This window comes from Oxyura jamaicensis, chromosome 9, assembly GCF_011077185.1.
Source record: "Oxyura jamaicensis isolate SHBP4307 breed ruddy duck chromosome 9, BPBGC_Ojam_1.0, whole genome shotgun sequence".
In the NCBI taxonomy this organism is placed as follows: domain Eukaryota; kingdom Metazoa; phylum Chordata; class Aves; order Anseriformes; family Anatidae; genus Oxyura; species Oxyura jamaicensis.
In genome coordinates this window covers 9,984,733-10,005,598 of record NC_048901.1, presented here as the reverse complement: position 1 = coordinate 10,005,598, position 20,866 = coordinate 9,984,733, and the positions used below count along the sequence as shown (strand labels likewise).

The window sequence follows — 20,866 nt, the reverse complement described above, 5'->3', positions numbered from 1 at the left end:
TTTCCCAGGGAGGCTTTTCCTGGGAGGATGGGAGGCTGGAGGGTACAGGTACGTCTGGGGCCCTTCCCGAGGTGCTCCTCACCTGCTGTCACTGTGGTGCTGCACACAGGAAAGGCCACCAGGCCCTTCCTGGTCCGCAAGAGCGCCCGTGGCCTGCTCTGCCAGCCGCCGCCACCTCCTGCTGCTGTTGGGCACCTGCTGCGAGCGCAGTGGGATGAGCTGGGTGTTCATGACCAAGACTTACCATGCGGTCCTGTGGTCCTGCAGGTTCATATCACTGTCGTCAGGATACATTCTTTCTTAACTGTAAAGTAATTAGCAATATTCACAAGCTGTGAGTGTCTCCTACCCAGGATTTGTTCAGATGTCAAGCACAATAAGCTGCCTCTTGCTTCTGTTGTAGAACTTGAGAGGAGCAGCCTGGTGTGGGACAGGGCTAGTTCTGGAAAGCGTCCTAGCAGCCAGCGCAGGGGCAGGTTTCTCACTGCGCTCCATCACGCACCCCAGATCAGAAACACGCTCCTCACAGAAACGTGTTTTCTTTTGTTTGCACAAACATTGCGTAGACGTGCTGTAAGAGACTTGCCCTGAGCTAGTTGCTCCACTCCACCAGGGAGAGGTGTGTATGTTTCCTCTTTAATAAAATACTGAACAACTCAAGTTCTGATTGTCCTAACTGCGTATTTCCCATAATACAGTGAAACACTGCGGGGTTTCCAACAAAGGAGAGCTCACTCACGGCTTCAGGTGGCATTACCTGACACGTACCAAATGCCTGGAGGAGCCCCGCGGCTCCGGGTGAGCTCTGTGTACGGAGCTCCACCTGCCTGGTACTGCGCTCCTGCAGGGCACGGAGCCCAGCCTCGGGTACCAGGCATCTGAAGACTTTGCAGCTCAGAGGTGTGCTGGCTGGGACACGGGGGTGTTATCCCAGCACAACCCAGTGCTAGTGCCCAAACAGACACAGGAAGAGAGGAGGTGGTGATCACGAACCCGGTAACGCCACTTCACAAACCAGAGGTGACCACACAGAAACACCACTAATAGGTTGCCACTCTGTGAGCAGACTGATAAAGGTGCCACTGAGCCTCACCTTGTGACACTCCCCAGCTTGGTGTTCAACAAAGAAGAGTTGAGCTTAGTAGTGACAAACCTTCACCCATCAGTAAGAGTCGCACCAATCCTCTTCCCCCTGCAGCACCTGAGGGCCTGCCTCAGACTGCACTGAGCCATCCCACGGCCCTTTCAGGCCAGCCAGGACTGCAGGCAGACAAAAGGCAGAATCCGAAGTTGCCCAGCAGGGCTTGCAGCTTTTTTGTCACCTATGGCTCCTGTGCCACTTCCACGGAGCACCCTTTTGCTACCAGTTGAGCAGTAATGGTACGAAGAAAGCAGCAGCCAGCAGCGCTGCCACACCAGCAGCCTCTTACCCACTCCCCAGGCACACAGCTCACACACCCAATTTCAACCAAGGGCCTTTTTAATGGAGGTTTGTACAAACACGCGGTGCTCAGGCTCATTTTCTCACATGTGAATTGTTTTACACAGCCTTTCCCAGGTTTGCCCATCCTCAAACCCCACACACGGCAGCGGGGCACGCTGTGCCACAGGCACACTCCTCCAGCAGAGCAGAGAGGACACAGTTATTGGGCAAAGTTACGGGTGCTGCCGCAAGCCTGCAGGTCAGCGCAGGTCGGCCCCGGTGCTTGCGGTGCTTCAGCATGCTCGGTTTTGACCCCAGGCTTCCCGGCTTCCCGTCCAGCTGCCCCGCAGCTGCCGCTCTGTTTGGTGAGCGGCGGCACAAGGAGGTTACCTGCTGCTGCAAACCCTCACATGCCCAGCAAGGCTCAGCATGGCACACAGGGCTCTGGGAAGGGCGGCGGTGGCGGCGGGGAAATGCCAGCATTGTCACAGAAAAGCTCCCTGCAGAGCAGGAGCGCTAGTCTTCCACCAGCGGGGGGGGCGCCAGGTGCAGCTGGAAGGTCTCGTTCTGGAAGACGCTGCTGGTGGCGGGGTCACCGTGCGCAATGCTGAGCAGCCCGTGCTTTTCACCATGGGTGCGGGACAGTTCTGTCAGGAGAGCTAGCTGCAAGACAAAACCCAGACAGTGCCACCTGAGGCCCCTGAATCGCTCGCGTGAGGTGCAGAAGGACTCAGAGCTCGTGGGGATCATCTCCTGCTGCAGTGAGAGAAACCTTAACACGCGAAGAAAAAGCCGTGTGCGGTGACCCTACAGAACTCTGCAGCACAACAGTCTTAAGCTGAACAACTTTCCACGTGTCTTTGGGTTATTTTTAAATTACATCATTGAACAACAATCCCAGAAAGAGCTCTAAGTGCCAACAACCGCAGCCAGAACAGGCAGGAGGCACAGGGAAAAAGCCAGGGACAGAGGGAGTGGCCCTGCTTGGGCCAAGCAGGGCAGCACACAGGGGGATGGATGGGAGGAGGGGACCCTCTGTGCATAGGAGCCCCACGGACTTGAAAAGAACCTGAGAAATGTCACACCGTGGACTCTTTCAGGCCCCATATCAGAGCCAGAGGCATTTCCACTGTTTCGCTGCCAGTGAATTTCCCCAGCTGTCAGAGGCCAGAGGCAGCATGGATGCCTTGTGATGTCGAACAGCCAGCTCTGTGCACACTAAATTGCCAGCACTAAATGAAACCCAAGAGAAAAGCCAAAGCCCACGCTGCCAGTTGTAATGTGAGGCCTGGCAACAGGCAGAATGCCCCGCACCAATTGAGGAAACGGGAAGGAAAACAGGTGGTACGTACTCTGGAGGTTCCTCGGTTGAGCCGGCAGAGTTGGTCGAAAGCTTGGATTTGCTGAGGATCTAACACAGACTCTGAACCTGTCTGGTGAAGAGAATGAGGTGGTTACAAAAACAACAAGATGCCAAATTTATCCCTGCCCCTGACACTGGGCCCAGAGCAGCCAGTCTGCAGCCCGGTCAGGGAAGAAAGGCCACTTCCCTCTGCTGCAAGTCACTGCGTGCAGCACGGTGTGACTTTGGAAAGGAAACCTTGCTGTTGAACAAAGGATACTGAGGCGCTGTTGTATGCACAGTGACTTGGGCGGAGGAAGGCTGTAGCTGACTGCAGACAAAGTTACCTTTGGGGGAAGGAAAAAGAAAAAGAGAGGAAGAAAAGGGGATGGGAAGACTCCCCTGCAGGCAGCTGGGAAGAGAAGTAAGGGGCCTCCCCGGATGAGCAGCCTCTCCCAAGCTCCCCCAGTCCTCTCCCTCCCCGCGGTCCCCCAGGTCCCACTCACTCCCGGCCGGGCCGGCAGCACGCTGCCATCAGGCACAGCCCGTGTGTGGCTAGACTGGGAATGACAACTGCTCTAATGGTCTCTCTCCTAAGGTCTGCTTTTCCCCTAGTGGACTAAAAACTAGGAAAGGAGGAGAGAAAGGGTGTGGGGAGAGGAGGCGATTCACGCACCAGTGGCAACCACGTCCATTGGGAAGCCAGCCACAGCAGCGCGGGCTGCTGTTGTGCAGCTCTGGGGGCTGCTACAGCGCCATGGGTGAGGGTAACAGAGATGCAAACACAGGTGCCACAGTCTGCAGCAAATTATGAGGCAGGAAGGGCGGAATGCACACTCGAACAGCTTTAAAAGGCATTATTTAAATGTCCCAGGGAGGAATGACACAGTATCACAGATTCTCGTAAGGTTTGTTCCATTTCACCACATCACGATGTTTCTATTTTGATTGTTTCAAAAGCATCATCAAGGAACTACGACAGGAGCCAGGGAGAACAGCCTCCCTCATGAGCAGCAATCTGGCATCTGTCGTCTCTGGGGATCTATTTTTAAGGGAACATTCAATATTCATTCTTAAATATTTTCCCCAAAACACATTTCCCAAAGGCTATAAACCCAAAATGCTCCAGTCCTACAAGCGACTGCTCACTGAAGTGGAATTTACCTTAACTTTTTGGCCACAGAACAAGCCCAGTTTGAAGATGCAGCATGACTTCGAGGAGCGCGACCAGCTGGGCTGAAGGCTGAACCGGCCCCACAAGGGCAGGTGGGGCTCCGCTGCTCCCCGCAGTCAGGCAGGGCAGCTGCCAGGCGGGCACATCCTGCTCCTCTCTGGCTGCTGCGGCTCCTGCCACCACGAGGCCCTTCTCCGGGAGGATTTCTCCTCTGGGGTTGCAGTGCTGCAGCAGCCAGCTGCCTTCATGCTTCTCGTGCTCTGTGGCGTGTTTAAGGAGCACGTTAAAAGCTCCATGAAGATGACTCCCAGTGCTACGTGCAGAAATAAAGCACACGCTACAGCAACCTGGTGCAGGAACCCTTCTGGCTACTGCACGAGGAAAATCAACCAAAACAAACTGCTTCGAAAGAAAGTTACAGTGGACAAAACTCAGCGCACAAACGCCACAGAGAGCACATGACCATCAGGCAGAGCAAGGCACTGGCACCAGCCTTGGCTTCCCTGGTGGCACAAGCCTCCCTCCCAGCAGCAGCCCACCACCCCCCTGCAGCACCAGAGTCACGCTGACCCTTTTATCAGGGAAACTCCATCTGGAAACGATTTATTCAGAGCCTTGGTGGGGTTATTTGCTCCCTAACAGCACCTTTACCTGCCCCTCTCTTCTGGCATCTCCTCCCTCAAGTGTCCCTGTTCCTACTGAGCTCTAATCAAAGCCCAGCCCAGGCAGAAGCTCAGCACGCATCCGTCTGCCTCTTCGCCACGTCAATGCCCTGGAGATGCTGCAGAGCTGGAGGGCATGGGACACGCGCCCAACCTGCCACACGTTTCCTGAAGCCTGAGTAGGTTTGTTACTCTTGAAGCCCTGTACATTGTACCTTTGAGATGCTCATCAAGTGGTTTGTGAAGAACAACGTCCTGACTACAGCTCGCTCATGCTAGGAGCTTGTGCTGAAACTCATTTCTTCCCCTTCCAAGATATTATTTGTATCGTAAATAACTATTTGTAACCACCAGTCAAGGAGCCAAGTGTTCATAGTCCCTGCACAGATGGCATAGGCTTTGAACCAGAGAGCCTGTGACTGTAAGGGTCACATACCTGCAGCTGACAGGATGCACAGGCACTCCCAAGGGACATTCTTTCTTGGGGAAAAAAATAAAAAAAAAAGACTATCAACAGAAAAACAAGGAAAAACTGCCCTCCACATTTGCTGTGGCCACAGGCATGCAAGGACAAGGAAAACGCAATGTAATTGGCCTCCCCTCTTCTGTTATCTCTCTACCACGCGTATGTAACTATCAATCAGGCTGTTCTCCAGGCTGATGAGCTGAAATATTGCAGGCAATTCTTGCTGTTGTCATGGGAACGGCTGCTGTCAGGCCTCTTCCTTTTTTAACCGTGTCACTAAAGGCATGTTTCCATTCAAGAGCTACAGGCAGGCTCTCAGTCCAGCATCAGCACTCAGGCATTGGTGGAATCCACTCAGCTCCTTCGCTCACCCCCCAACACAGCCCCGGCCTCCGGCACTGCCCCAGGGGCAGTCAGCTCATTATGGGCTCCATCAGCTCTGAATCACTTCAGCTCCTCCAAGCCCTTTCCAGCCAAACCCTCACACCGCCTTGGGAAGGTCTCAGACTCGGTGCAGAATCCAAGAGCCTCGGTTTGTCCCCGAGACACTGGGCCAGCAACCAAAGGTTCCTTTTTGTTGCACAGAGATCCCACCACTGTAATGCTAATCTCTTGCAGCACATTTTGCTTGCACGTATTCCACCCCCCTCTGGTAGTCACCACACCACCCTCCTAAGCCTGCAATTATCTTTAATTTAACAGCTACAAAATCCATCATCAGCTCGTGCCTAAGCAAAGCAGATCATGCCGCAGTTGTAAGCAGAGGCACCGTTAACAGTCACACCAAGAGAGCCATCTCAGTGCTGCCTGTCGGAGCCACAGCTCCCACAGAAGATATCGCTACATCCCTTTGACAGCGTGTCGCTGCACCGCGTTACCCCGGAGGGCCACTTCACAACGCAGGACAGACGCAGCCAGAAGTCCCGGGGAAGGTTTCAGGATTCCTAGGAAGAAAAGCAACACCCGCCTCCCTCATTTAACGAGCTGAGTCCACGGGCACTGGCCACCAAACCTGCCTCCTGCCAGCCCTCCCCTGCGGCGACAGGACGCGAACTTCACGCCTCCAGCAAGCAGCCTCACAGAGCGGCACCCGCCTGGAGCTTGGCACCCGCCGGGCCGGTCCCTCAGGGCTGGCAGCCCGCAGCACCTGCAGGGAACTGAAGCTCTGCCTCACCACAGCCCTCCTCTGTTCTCCTCGGGAGCAGGACGGGAAAGGCAGGTGTCTCTTGGTTCCAGCTGCACTTAGCTGGGCTTCAGGAGCAGAGCTCCCACTCGAGGCAAGGGAGAGGAGAGGCTTATCTGTGCTCTGATGGGCCCGCTGCTGCTGCAACGTGAGGTACTGCAGCGACTGAGGAGGGGGGAGGAAGGAGAGCTGTCTGTATGGAGTACCCGGAAAGCACACTGGCATCTCTGTTCTCCCTCTGCTAGCTGCCCTGCTCAGCAGCTCACGCCAGGCACTGCTGGAATATTCCCAAGGACTTCTGCTGCTGCCTTCAGCCAAAGGAGCAACAACGCTGCTCGGGATTAATCAGATAAACCAAAACCACACATCCTCACCACGAGCGTCCTCGCTGGACACCATGCCCCAGCAGACAAAGCATTTATAAATAATGTAGCAGGCTCCAGGGGAAGCATGGCAGCGTGTGGAATAAACACGTTAAATGTTGCCCAACTACCTGTGCTCGGTCTGATCCCCGTTCGGTGCCCAAGCCCAAGGTAGCAAAAGCATCACATGAGACAAATAATTCCTTTTTTAAGCATGAGGTATGGAGGCTGCTCAACAGATGAGATGTTCGTCTACCACCTACCCTTCTGAAATCTGCCCAGGACAGCCAGTGACCCCTTGGCCCCCACAGCGCTGCTGGCCCAGCCGTAATTCCCTCTCATAGTCTCCCACCTGGGGACTGCAAACTGAAACAAAACCTCAGCTCCCGCTTATTTTGCTCCCCTCCAAAGGAACATCAAGGAGAACAGACAGTCTTGTAGGGCCTTCCTGACCCCTTAGGAGTTTCTCATTCCTCAGCCCGGGAGGAGCGCAGCCCCCAGGGGAGCAGCAGCCACCCCTGCAGCACCAGCAGCCGCAGCGTCGCGGCCACCGCTGGCTCTGGACAAGCAGCTTCCGCTAGCAGACGGAAAAGTCACACCGCTTCTTTCCTGCCTGTGCTCCACGGCAATCTGTGAAGACAGGCTGAAAGCCTGCAATTTCACACTGCAGCCACGCAGCGAGCAGCGGTGGTTCCACGGGGAGCAGGCACACGACTGTCGAGCGGTGCGGAGCCGCGCAGAGCTGCTGGCAGCAGGGACTGGTGCAGCTTGTGGGAACGTCGACAGGCTGCAGCAGCCCCGCAGCTGTCACTGCGTTCCTGCGAGCCTGTTTCACAGACCCTCTTAGATCTGAGATGTTTTATTCAAACACGGGAATTTCCACTGAACCATAGGAATATTTTCTTTGAAAGTGAGGTGTGAAGTAAAGCAAAGAAGATGACACACCAAAATTTTGCCACCCTTTCAGCGAGGACACGACACTTGGGGAGCAGCCTGTTGCTGTGGTCTTTGCGTTAGGCAGTTTGGCAGTGAGCTGTCTGCGCCTGCTGCCAGCCTCTCGCAGGTGCCAGAGGCCGGGACTTCGGGTCGCATCAGAAAAAGAAAACCTCTGCTGCACTACAGATGACTACACATGAAAGGCCAGGGGAAGCAATTACAATTCAGACAGATTTTCCCTTAAAAAAAAAATCCCCCAAAACCAAACTACCCAGGGATATGGGAAGTGCAAGAAAACAGTCAATTTTGATTTAGAAGCTGCTAAAGGATGCCTATGTTCCTGAAATTAGTTGCTTTAAATTTGTATTTTATTTTCGGCCTTAACTTTGCTGCCAGCCCTCTTCTGGCTGCTAATTTAAACCCCTGCACTCAGTTTTCTTCTTATTAATTCATTTTTGCTTCCAATATATTACAAGGAATCTTAAAGCACAGATGTTCTGCTGATAAGGAGCCAATAGCACCAAGTGCCTCCCTGCCCTTCCTCACACGGACTTCCCGAGCATTGTAGGAGTTGGGGAATCCACCACCAAAACCAACTCCAAGGCTGAGGGACGGGGCTCCCTTAGGAGAACGTGCCGTCCTGTCACCGTACGCAGTGCTCGCTATCTGCCTGGTGCCATCTGGGGAAAAATTCATGCGTGGATATTTTCAAAGTTAAAAAGTCCTTGGAAAAACCTGGTATTGCTGGAGTCAGGGTAAGGACTGATGGTCACCGTTACACGGAAAACAGTAAAATTGGCTGTCTACTGGTTGACAGAGGTCATGTAACGTTTTTCTAGCTCTAAAATAAGTATTGGGGGAAAAAAAGGAGTCCTAAACCCTCATTCTTACCCAATAGAAAGCACACAGACATGCCGCAGAGGAACGTTCAATGTCTCAGGCGAGCGATACAGCGTGGTACCAGCACTTCAGGTGCTGTCAACCCCCCCGTGCTGGAAGGAAAGCTGCGCTGCAGAGGGGTGCCGGCAACAGGCTGCAGGGCAGAGCCCAAACGCAGAGTCCCACAAACTGGATTAGCGACGGATCACGCTCATTGTCCGTCCTGGCGTGACTTCACAGGATTAAACTCCTGAATAAAACATATCTGCCATCTGGACAGCTCTAACAATGGTGCCCTCAGAACTCGCATCATTCCCAGACACGGAAGCACCAGAGCATTTCAGCTTAGGGTTTCACAGCATTTTCTGCAGAATTCATGGTCCGAGGACCAAGCCTGCGATCCTCTCCCTGATCCCTACTGTGCAGCCTGGCAGAACAAATGGAAATCGCTACCTACCTCACCGTAACAAGGCAAATTAGTTTTGAAGACCAGTGACTAAGATACAGAGACTATTTCACTTATGTATTTAGGCAAAAGACCATCTACTGTGCTTCTGCATCAGTTAACTTCAATCACCACAACACAACAACAAAAAAAAACACAGTGAAGGTTTTAAAAGATTATGAAAAACAACATACACAAACTTTCATTTTTGGAAAGAGATAAGGTAAGGCGGGCAGGACAGAGGAGCGGTTTAGACACTGAAGATTACCCTTGGCAGGACAGCAAGGTTTCAGGGATCACACAGAAAGCACAAGCTTTTGGTGAGAAAAATGAAGGGGAAAGAAAGCCCCTTTGGCCTTTTCTCATTATTCCTCCCCTTTGCCAGGACAAGATGCCTGAAGCCCTTACCAGGGCGAGGCTCCATGTAAATACACGCCGTCACCGGCTTCAGTAATGATTCTGTGCCGGTTTGTGGCACCTCTCCACCTCCCCCAGTTTCAAGGCAATTGCTCCAGAAGTCACGCATGCAAAGCAGGGACAGAGAAAACACTGTCTGTTGGGCTGTCATTTCACATATAAATCTCAACAACATCGCGGAATTCAAACTGACAGTCTTTGTTTCAACAGAGCAGGACCGGTACTATGAGATGCACTCCAGATGCTCGGTGGCATCTCTCAGTATGAACCCACTCCTAATTCAAGGCCTGCTAAGAAAATAAGTATCTAAAGTGAAGATTTCACTACAGAAGACACCAGCATTAGCTCATACCAGGGGACAGACAGCGCTTTCAGGATCTTCAAAGAAACAGCCTCCCCGTGGCCCCGTACACAAAACGTCCCAGGGGCTTCGGAGCTGGTTCTCTAGGGTGCGGGGAGGCAGGGCTCAAAGCAGCAGGTGTGGCAGTGCAACCTCCCTGCGATGGCCTGGCCATTCTCTGCAGAAACGCCAGACGTGGATGTAATCACAGCGTGGCCAGCACAGGTCTCTGGGTCTGCCCGGTGCCAGCTGAGTCGAGACGGCAGAGAAGCCCTTCACCAGAGAAGGGCAACACTAGAAGGACGAACGAACGTTGTGGCAAAGCCAAACTAAATCCTGCCCACACCTGGGGTGTGCCGCAGAGCAGTGACGCCTGCTGTCTTGGACACGGGCAGGGAAGGACCCACAGGAAGACGTGAAGGTGGCTGGGGGCCCTGCAGGTCTCCCTTTCCCTTCAGTCCCACCACTTGTCTGCTCCTCTCTCCAGCACCCCGCACCACGTGCCTGGCTGCTGGGGACCCAACCCCACCTTCCCAACAGCCCCGGGCGTTCTGCACAGACCAGTGCCGCATCAAAACAAGCACGGGGATTATGCTCTGCCGAGCTTAGCTATTCCCACACGTAATTCTCTAAGAGCCTCCGCTTAAATTAATTTGAGTTTGCACAAGACCCAGCCCCGCAGCACCGGCCTGCCTGTGGCCAGGCAGCTCTCCTCGCCTTCTGCTGCTGGCCTCGGTGCAGCCAGGGCGTACGCACATCCCCTGTGCCTTCCCGGCATCTCCCCAGAACAAGTCTGCTCTGTACCTCAGGCTGTTCCCTGCCAGCTGAATCGTTACCTCACAGGGTTAATTAACGCTACAGAGTGGCAATTGTTAAGCAAACAAACTTCCCGGAGAAGCTAGAGATTTCAGTCTCGCCAAGTCTAAATATATTCAGCTTTTTAAAGATGTGACTGCACAACAGTTTAATCACATGCAAGCGCTACAGTTAAATATTATAATTTAAATATATGATGAACATCACAAACTTGGAGAGGATCTGGACCATCAGGAGGAGGAGGCAGGGGGCTGGAAGCAGTGCTAGCGCTCTGACGAGCCCGAGCCAAGCTGCGCTGGGCTGGCTGCACGGAGCAGGAAGGATGCGTTTCCCTGCCAAGAGCACATGACAGACAGCAGGGAAGCATCCAGCACTCGGGTAACCTGGGGTGGATGTTTTCTAGCTAGCATTAGATGATCTCTGCTGTAACCCTTTTTCTTCCCCATCCAGTCCAACTCCACATGGCTCCCTTTAAGCCCTGAGTCCCCAGCCAGTCCCTCTGTTCTGCAAACGGATCAGTTAAAGGGCAGCATCACCTCCTCCCTGTCCTCATCACTCCCGTGTCACCCGGAACATTTTCTGCTTCGTTCTGCTCCCAGGTGTGTCTAGGCTGGTATTAACAGGGAGACACACAGGGCTTCTCTGACCAGCTCATGAGAAGCCCAGCAATAATTGAGTTACGTGCTATGAAACACCGGGCACTTTAATGACTGACGTGGTTTTAGTACTTAATTTTGTCTTTAGCTTTTCAAACTAAGTCTGGTCAGGCACACCTGTTTGGCACGTGTTCCTCTGGAGCAAAAGTTTAGGGGGTAAAATACAGAGCTGCTGACTCTGCCCAACTTTAGAGCCTGTATCTGTATCTCACTGCTAACAGGATGGAGACAAAATGCCAACCATTTGTACGCAGACTGGATCGCAGGCGACTTAACAATCTCTACTGGGAAAGCTTTTCTTTCTGTCACCACATTAGAAACTAACACAATCTGACTGCAAAGATTGCATTGTGCTCCCTGCACTCCTCAGAGACTGCTTTTCCCCTAAGTCTCCCTTCAAACAGGAAGCTTCTTTTTTTGTTAATACAGAAGCTGATGGAAGTTGGCTAATGCTGTTAGCTATCTTTTGATCAGAATTGATTTGGCAGAAATTGAAATAATCAGCCAGAAGAAAACTGAAGTAGTACTATAAAAACGTACTCCAAGATTGAATTACTCTGCTTTCAGACAGGGAAATACATTGCTTTGCATGCCATTTGGGTGGTGACAAGCGTCCAACGTACCTCGAGGCATTTAGGAACAAACCCTCACCAGTGACCCTGTCTGGAACACGGGACAGCAGAGTTCAGCTCCTCCCCTGTGCGGGATTTCTCAAAGGCATCCCAACGAGCTAGCTGCTATTTTTGCTTGCAGTCCACAGTACTGGGCCAGGGAAAACACAGCAGCACGCACATTGAGACCGAGTGTCTGTTTGAAGTAGGGGCGGTGAAACTTCTTGCACACACATATTGACAATGAATACAAACCAATTAGCCATTCTCTTGCCTAAATACAGCTGCAGCAGTCTTGTTTACATGCAAGCTTCTTTAAACATTGTGCTAGCATTTTACAAGTCAAATCCATTCCAGATCTCTTACCCAGAGCCAGGCTATGTTAGGAAGGTAGAACAGAAGTTCTGCAGTCCAACCATGAGGAATGCATCAGCTTTTACTACAAGTTTCACATAAAACACAGCTAAATATGGTTTGAAAGGAACTGTCCCCATTGGCCCAGCTCAGGCTCTCACAAACAAGACAAAGCAGTGGATGCATCTGTCAGGTAATCAGCTGCATGTATCCAGCTTCCCTTCATGCTGGCTAGTGGTTCCCAGACCTTCTGGATGGACACATCATCTTTTCTTGCACAGCTCTGTATACCCACACCAAAACAAAATGGCATTCCTAAATGTGACTAGCTAACTGCAACTACTGCTTGACACTGATCATAGGCTTGTCTGGAAGCAGAGTACGACATGAAAACAAAGCACTGAAGTCTAGAAGTTAACTTGGAGAGAAAACGCTTTACAAGCCTTACCTGCACCAAGGATGTCACACTTCCTTTTTTCAGCTCTGAGAAGTTCTCACTCAGTTTTCCTCCCTTGTTGCTTGAGTTGCATTTATAGCACATCCACCGCATCAGGCCTTTGGTTACTACCCCACACTCCTTACTCAGCAGACACAGAGAATGGTACAAGTGGCCACAGCTGTAAAGGCAGGAGAAAACTTCTGTTAAAGCAGGGTAATGCAGCTTGTCAGCACTACGGTTTGGAGAGGAAATCTCTGGTCAATGAAAACAAGTCTGTTTGGCTGCATATACACCAGCAGTGTGTACACTCCCTTCATACCTCCACACTCTCCTGCAGATTTCTAGCCTTGCAAAAAAGTACCAGCAGGTGTGCGTTTGCAGATGTAGTTACAGATCACAATACTAAAGGAATAATGATCCTGTTTTACAGCCACTTGGCCACAGACAGGAATATTAGAGGTGCCAGAGTACATCATCAGGGCTGCAATACATCTGAGATGTACAAATATAGGCAAATAAATCCACAATGCTGCAATTATTTCTGGGGCAACAGGTATCCACTGGGCCCCAAGACTTCCCCAGCACAAAGCACTGTATTTGGCACAGAACAGCAGTAGGTCAGCTGGCAGCAAAACACAGTGCCCCTAGTTTTACTTGCTGCATCTAGTTTTCAGACCATTTATGCTTTATGAAGCTCTGCAAAGAGTTTCTGCTCTGTTTTACAGCATTGCTCAGTAGGGGCACACGGGTGGTTAAGGGTATCGACTAGGACTGTGCTGTTCGTGTACATCAGAGAATCACCTTCTCCTGACACATGCTTTGCCAGGAGAGCTGGCATGAATTAACAGCTTACCGAACTGCTCTCACAAAATTGTAAGGGATTTTTTTTTCAGCTAAGACAGAGCTGGCTACAGGCAAAGAAGTCTGGCGCTGATCAGTTTGACTAGCCAGCCCATTCCCAGTGCAAGGGAACAGGAGATACATGCCCACAGGAATACGCACCATTACTTAGAGAAGACCAGTAGCTTTTTTAAAAAATTTAAAAAATTATTTTTATTTTAAACTACTAACACGAACACATCTGTGAATGTCTTAACTTTACCTGAAAACAATGATTTCATCAGCAGTTTCTTGCCTTCTTTTGTACTGCTGTAGACAAATGCAGCAGTAATCCTGCTTTGGGGTAAGCCCTCTAGTGACAGAAGCTCTTAGGTTACACAGGGACCAGTGGAGATCATGGTTTAAAAGACTCGTGGTTGTCTCTAGAAGGGTCTGCGTGGAAGGCAATATGCAGAATAACTAAGTCATTGTGTCATCTTCACAGTGCAGAAAATCCACACTGTTCAGTTCTTCATAACAAGCGGCTTATCAGATTGCTAAGAACAAACCCAACCACACAAAATTGCTTCTTCTTACATTTTGTAGCTGCTGTCTTCAAAATACTTTTTACCACAAGTTAATGCAGACGATACCTTTTCACTCCTAAATAGATAGATAAATGCTTTATTGATTTTTGTCAGAGAGCTTTAAAAGAGATGTGGGAGAGCAAGCTCATCTTGTCATCTTCTGTACCAGACTTCTTTTCCCCTCTACCTGGTAAGTTACTGCATACAACCCCCTATTTTATTAGAAACATAGGGATAAAAATCAAAGTCCAATGCACTATCACAATTAAAATATGAAAGAACACTGAATCTCTCTCATCTGCTAGCTCTTCCCAACTAAGATCTTCATTTCTAAGAACCAAAAGCAAAATACCCTTAGTTTTTAGTGGCCAGTGCTTCCTTAAGCAACAACAAAACAGGTATCAGGGATAGGTGCTTTGATCTGTGACTTATTGATGCCCTGTTAAAGCAATTCACAAAAGGCTTCAGAGGTTGTATCAGTGGTTCCTTAGAAAGACAAAAATTAAAGGCAATGGCCTGGTCCATATAATGAATACACAGCCTTTACCAGACAACTGCTAGCAACAACAGATCAGAGAGACTGTGCCACTCAGAGCAGACCTTCCTCAAAAACTCAGAGGACTGAATGTAAAGAGAGATTCTCTACGGTAAAGCTATTTCCCATTTTATTTTTAAATTGGATGATGCTGCATGGAGGCCTGAGCAGTAGCTAAGATGGTAGCACCTTATGGTAGAAAGAACAGGAGACAGTGAGTTTGGAGGAAGACTACACATTCTGTTTCAGGAAAAATGGCCTTTAGAAAATGTAGAAGGCTGGAAACTCTCTGGGGTTTACGACTGAACAGAGAAAGGCAGGAGTCAGACAGATAAAATGTAATAGGGTGACAAAGTAAGTGCAGCGTTACCACTGGGAAATGGCAAAACAGACTAATTTCAAAGGCACATATTTAAAATCATGTTAAAAAAGAAAACAATTTTGGTTGTGCCTTTGACTCCCTAATTGCAGGATAAGTTGGAAAAAAAAGCAGGTGTTCATGCTTCCAGTACATTTAACATAAATCTCCACCACAGAGGTGTTCACATCACCACGTACCTGTCAGTCCCTTCACTTGTAATCTGTTTGCAAGCTAAACAAACTCATTCCCCTTCCCCAGATCACACAAATAGAGATCACTTCAGTGTCCATTTACTTTGCTTGCAGAGAAAAATAGCAAATCAGAGAGAGAAGTAGGCTAGACACTAAAAAGAATCCCTGTATTTAGGGGTGGACAGAACAGAAACGTGTGCAACTTACTTGTTCATAGTTAAAAGTGTCCAGCATTCCCAGGACAAGTCCTTGAATTTCTCCAAGTTTCCCTTTTCCATAAACCGGATCCTGCGTGAAGAAATGAGAAGCTGCAGCTGAATCACAGGACATGGTAATTTATTCTTGCCCTGCTTTTCTCCTCCCCCCCAGATTGCCATCACACACAGAAGTTACGACTCCAGATTTAAAGACACTGCACACACGAGGAAGGCACAGTAACCATACGTATCGATGAGAAAACTGGTGACTAGCAAAACCAAGTAGATGGCATCATCAATACTGATTATGGTACTCAGGCCAAAAGACTTCAGATGTGACCTCGGAAACTTCAGGAGGTGCAAGAGCTGACTAGAGAATGCATTTGAGGAATATCAGAGGAAACAACAAGCAGCACCCTGCAGAAAGAGCAGAGGTACCGACTCCACCCGCAGTGCCACTCAGGGCTGGTTCCACGGGCCCTGAGCACCTCTACTTCCATTTCCCCGTAGCACAAGAGAAGGGCTGTGCTACGAGTCACTGCCCTGGCACAGCTCAGCCAGCTTCCTTACGCCTGTTCCAAACCAAACCTCTCCTCCTCCTCCCCAGCCAGCCTGGCACCCTCTGAGGCATCACTCAGCACCAGACAGGAATCCTGGCCTAGGGTTCACCTCCGTTCTGGGCCGAGCTTTGTGTCTTTAACATAAATGGGAAGAAAAGAAGGGCACAGAGGGTGGTTGCAGGATCTGCTACTGGCTCCCGCAGCGCTGTGATCCACACGGTGCTGCCTGGCTTCAGTTCTGCCTCTGTGGCTGGACAGCTTAATCCACAAGAGAGCAGAGCTGTGCCCTTCCCCATCCCAAGCTGGCACACGCGTGCCTATAATCAGAACAAGTCGACCAGGAATGCCTCAAAGGAGGATCAGGATCAGGGGACTTTGTACAGCATACAAATTCCAGAGACTGGCAGTCATTGAATTGGACTTGGAAAAATATTTTGTACTGCTGGGAGGCAGTGAAAAGCAAATGGGGGGAAGGCTGCTGAAAGCCGAGAAGCAGCTGACTGGTGGAATCGGCAAGACGTGGGCAGAAGTAGGGCAAGATGGGATAAGGACAGTAACACCGAGGTAGAAAAGTGATGGAGGCATGGTGGAAACAGGGACAGAAGGGCCTAGATAAACAACTTCTGGATTAAATGAATGAGAAAAAGTAGGAGCAAGGCTGATTCCACACCTGGACTGAGAGCAAGAGAGACGAGAATCAAAAGCAGAAAAGCAAGTTGGCAAAGAAGAGACAGGTAGCATGGAAGTCAGACTGCAAGACACCCAGAGAGAACACCAACACAGGGACAGAAAGTCAGGTAGGCAGTTTTGGACAACAGCTTTCACAGGAAATGTGATGGGGAGAAATGCCAACATGGAAGCCTAAATAAAACCAGCACTGAGTAGTATCACTCAAGTCCAAAACGGCTATAGATTTGGGATACACAGAAGAGCCTGACAAGCTGCAAAGGCTACTTTTTTTGCTAGGTGAACAGTACGGCCTCAAACAACATTAAGCTTTCTTTCTGCATGTATAATTTAAAAGCAATAACACAGAAAGTACACCAGAGAGTATGAATTATAGAGAGCAACAGAGAAGGCCGGACTCCCAACCCAGCATGTATGTACAGAGTATGTTCTTCCTGTATTCACCTGATACTTTTCTGAAGAACTCAAGTACATGGCCAAGGAAAGCCCGAACTGTACGGAGGCAACGATAGAGCAAATAAGACTTCCGAAGCTGCAAGCTGCCAGTTTCAGTGCAACTTGTTTCTTTTTTTTTTTATAGAGGTATAGGAGGAGGAAGAGGAAATGTGAACACAAGAGGAATCAAAGAGCCACCTTCAGATTCGCAGAGGAAGGACGTGAGTCTGATGGCCACCTTTCAGATGCTCAGTTTTTCCTCAATTCAGGCTTGATAGTCTCTAAAAAAATCAGCAGGTAGGAAGAGAATTGGCTTTCCTCTACAGAGGAGCCATGTGGTCTAGCAAAACCTTACAGCCTGGTAGTCAAGTGCAAGTGGCTCATGCACATTTCCTGCTGGCAGCCATTAAAGAGAGTGCTGCACAGTCCTAGACTGCAGCTGTTTACCTGCCTTGAGAATGAAATCCAGATCTTTAAGTCCACATTCCCAGCAAGTTATAAAGCTTCCTTCCAATTTGCTGCTTTCAGCCCTCACAAAATTTACAGCCACAAGAGCCTGGTGGGATCAATTACTTTCATGGAGGAATGTGTTTCATTAAGTCCACCTTGTAAAATTTATCTCTGGGATTTATACACGCTCTGAATACACTGTATGGGGTGGCCCATTACTAGAAGTGACTTGTGCCAAGTCAGAAGAGAACACAGCTACTTTCCCCAGGCTGGTTATTTCCTCAGGGATGTGGAACACTCAGCACTGTAAGCCAAAGCCAAACTCACTGCCCAGCATGGCTACACGAACACACACGTCGGGAAAAGTTGGCCAGTATTGGTACGCAAACCAGAGATGCTCACGCAGCCTCTGAGCCAGTTCTGTCTCCTCCATTTCCCCTTTTTCCTGGGACCAGGAAACAGAAATTTCTTTGCTGACAGCACTCACAGAACTGTGCTAATGCACTGTGAACTCAGAAAATGCATGCATGTGCAGCTGAAGCTTCATTTGATTTGCAAGGGGACAGAGCAACTCTTGTACGTAAAATTAATCCAGACACCTCCAGGGCTGGAAAGAAAAGGACAAGCAGGACTCTAAGCAGGTATGGAGGGAAAAAAAATTAAAGAAAAGGCTTTTTGAATCTTTCTGCTTCCATGCTAACAGATTTTAGAGATTCCTTCCTTCCTTCCCTCCCCAGTATGGAGTTCCTACAGGTAGGATGTAAATTTCTGTTTTCTCTGGTTCTCTATTTTGTAGAATGCAACAGCTGGATCTACTTACAAAACGTTTATGAAGGATTAGAGCTCTGTAAGGGAATTAACACTCAACCTTTCAGCCCTCATCAGACAGCGTTCACATCTGTAATGACATGGAATTTCTTAATAATGCTCAAGAGGATTCTTCTAGTATCACCCCTGACGTGGTTATTTCAGACTGTTTAATAAATAACATTTTTGTTAAGGATGAGCACAAACATAAATATATTAATCTTCATTTCATATGACTTCAATAGTATAAAGTTGAGTCAATACACTTTTACAGACAGATGCCATGAATCTACCAATTTTCTGTGAAAGCTGCGGAGTCTGGTCCCAGCTCACTGCAAGGTGCCCTTTAGTGCAGCATTTTGCTTGCAAAGTTAACATTTGCATAAGGTATCATCTCTAGGCAGTTAAGCACAGAAAAGGAAGAAAAACAGTCCACTAAAACTGGAATAATCTAATTCCTTTTCAGAAAAGGGAAGATAATCTACCTCAGTTTACTGAGGTCATCCACCTTACAAAAACACAGTAATTCCTGGGCAGCTGTTCTACCTTCCACACCAGCAGATCCAGCGATTTGTGCTGTACCACAAAAACCTGAGTGCTGCCAACAGCTTTTGAGGCCGTTTTCAGACTTCAGGTACCCCTTGTACTTCTGGATTTCACAGAAATATCTTGAGAAAGAGGGCCCAGAGGAGCTAGATTAAGCATCCACTTAAGATCACGGTTAAGGTGGCACATCGGTAACACTTTCAAGAAGCTACACACTGCTCAGAGCCACGACAGCACTGTTTGGCACCCAGGTTTAGAATTTCACGTGGCTTCAAGAGCCACTACGCAGCTTCGCAAAAGGAATATCCAACCTAGGGCTAACAAGAAAGAGACAACCTCTAGTTCAGAAAGCTGTTCTGGGGAAGCACCATGCATGCATGCCGTGTTGTTAACCTTCCCTGCAGCGCACTTAAACAGTATTCCCAAGCAATCTGAGGAAGCAGATGACAGATCACACTATGCAGGAAGGCAAAAAAAATCCAGTGCTAACTGTCTTACACAGGAGAAGTCTTGTTCCTGATCCCAAACAACCCCAACAAGTGTTCAAAACCCCTGAATATCTAAGCTGAGCACCCAAGACATGGCCACGCTGTAAGACACGTTCATCGCTGTTCACATCATCTTCCCAGCTGAGTTCAAAGCACCTTTCTTCCAAGGACCAAGCTCTGTGCTGAAATAAAACCTAAAGGAAAACTCCCACAGGCATCCACTGCAAGCCCTGAAGCAACAGTTTAGTAAAACACAGCTACAACACTATGGAAAGGGGGACATGGTTTAGTGGGTAGCAAGGGGATGGTTGCACCAGATGATCTTGGAGGTCTTTGCCAACCTTAATGATTCTGATTCTATGAAAGTGACCTACAGCAATGTTGGCCTCTCAGTCTCATAAAATCCCATTTAGAGATCTGTAACAGAAATAAAGGTTGGTATGAATGTCATGTGAATGGAAATGCACGTTTTGAAGCACAAGAACAAAGGTTTAAATGAATGGTCTGCCTTGGTAACAAAAGACACTCTTTACAGCTGCAAAGCTGAAGGTGTTAGGCCAAACTCAGAAGGCTGCAGACCTGTGCAGAGCCCAGCACAGACATTATCAGGAGACCCTACATCCTAACACGAGGAGGATGACAAGTTTGCAGGATATCACACACCTGTAGCAGACTACAGATGTATCTTTAAAGCCTATATTGAAAGCCAGAGAAATCATGACGTGCAGCAATCCAGACCACGATTTACAAAAGCTTAAGTGAGATTCTGAGGTACAAATCCACCTTATAACAGCCAGCAACTTCTAAAGAATTTTATTAGGCTACCCAATACTAAGCAGTCATCAACAGAGGAACCTCAGAGGTGCAGTGAGGAAGTGACAGCTGACACCTTCTGTGCTGCCCACAAATGAGCATGGTCTGACCACTCATTCCCATCCATCTTAGGTATACGCAAATATGTGAGTGAATAAAATCTATGAAAGAATGAGCATGAAGAGGCAAAATCAACTTAGAGATCTTCAACTTAGAGATCTAATAAATCAGTACCATATTCCCTTCCACAGGATCTTATACTGAGGTTTATAACACTATTTTCCCTACACCTGCTTTTGAGCTACAAGGTACTAACTACTGCTTTGTGAAGTTATACTAATATTTGTTACCAGGAATTCATTTCCTCTCCCAGAATGCGTTTATAAGTCATCATCTCTCCCCATTTTTTGTTGCAGCTCCACAGAAATGTTTGCCTTTTAAATCTCTATTTTGTCAGGCTGAATTTGTAAGGCTGACCAGGGAAATGGGATGAACAGGAGCCATTTTCCCCCTACCTCCAAAACCAGTCACCAGATCTGCACATGCTACGCTAAATAATGCCTTGGTCATTTCTGTCCATAGTGGCAGTACTTCTCGTGACGCACCTTGGGCATCCTGCTATCCTTCGCAACAGTGCCCTCACACCAACCATTTCACCGTACAACTGAAATACATTTCACTCTTCTGTTGCCTCCAGGGCATGAATTCCAGCCTCTAGCAGACAGTTTTATTTCTGCTTAAGAAGAGAGACTCTGAGAACAAAAAAGGGCATGAAATATTTGAAGACTTGAAAACAAGAGTTCCCAAGTCTTCCCAAGGGGGATCAGGACCCTCCTCTGCACTGCAATACCTCCCAGCTGTGCTGTCTTAGCAGTGGTCACTGGT

At 49.1% G+C, this 20,866-nt stretch overlaps 1 protein-coding gene across 2 annotated transcripts in view; it reads right to left on the bottom strand.

Moving 5' to 3' along the window:
* Positions 1 to 1,462: 1,462 nt before the first annotated feature.
* Positions 1,463 to 20,866, bottom strand: part of VPS8 (VPS8 subunit of CORVET complex) — a 76,400-nt gene continuing 56,996 nt past the window's right edge. The window contains exons 42-46 of one of the 2 annotated variants that reach the window (XM_035334511.1): positions 15,206 to 15,286; positions 13,608 to 13,777; positions 12,515 to 12,683; positions 2,776 to 2,856; positions 1,463 to 2,086 (exon numbers count right to left, since the gene is read on the bottom strand). In XM_035334511.1, coding sequence (XP_035190402.1) covers positions 1,940 to 2,086; positions 2,776 to 2,856; positions 12,515 to 12,683; positions 13,608 to 13,777; positions 15,206 to 15,286 — 648 coding nt within the window. In that variant the 3' untranslated portion in view covers positions 1,463 to 1,939. The remainder of the gene's footprint in view (positions 2,087 to 2,775; positions 2,857 to 12,514; positions 12,684 to 13,607; positions 13,778 to 15,205; positions 15,287 to 20,866) is intronic. The other variant, XM_035334512.1, reaches the window with a different exon arrangement.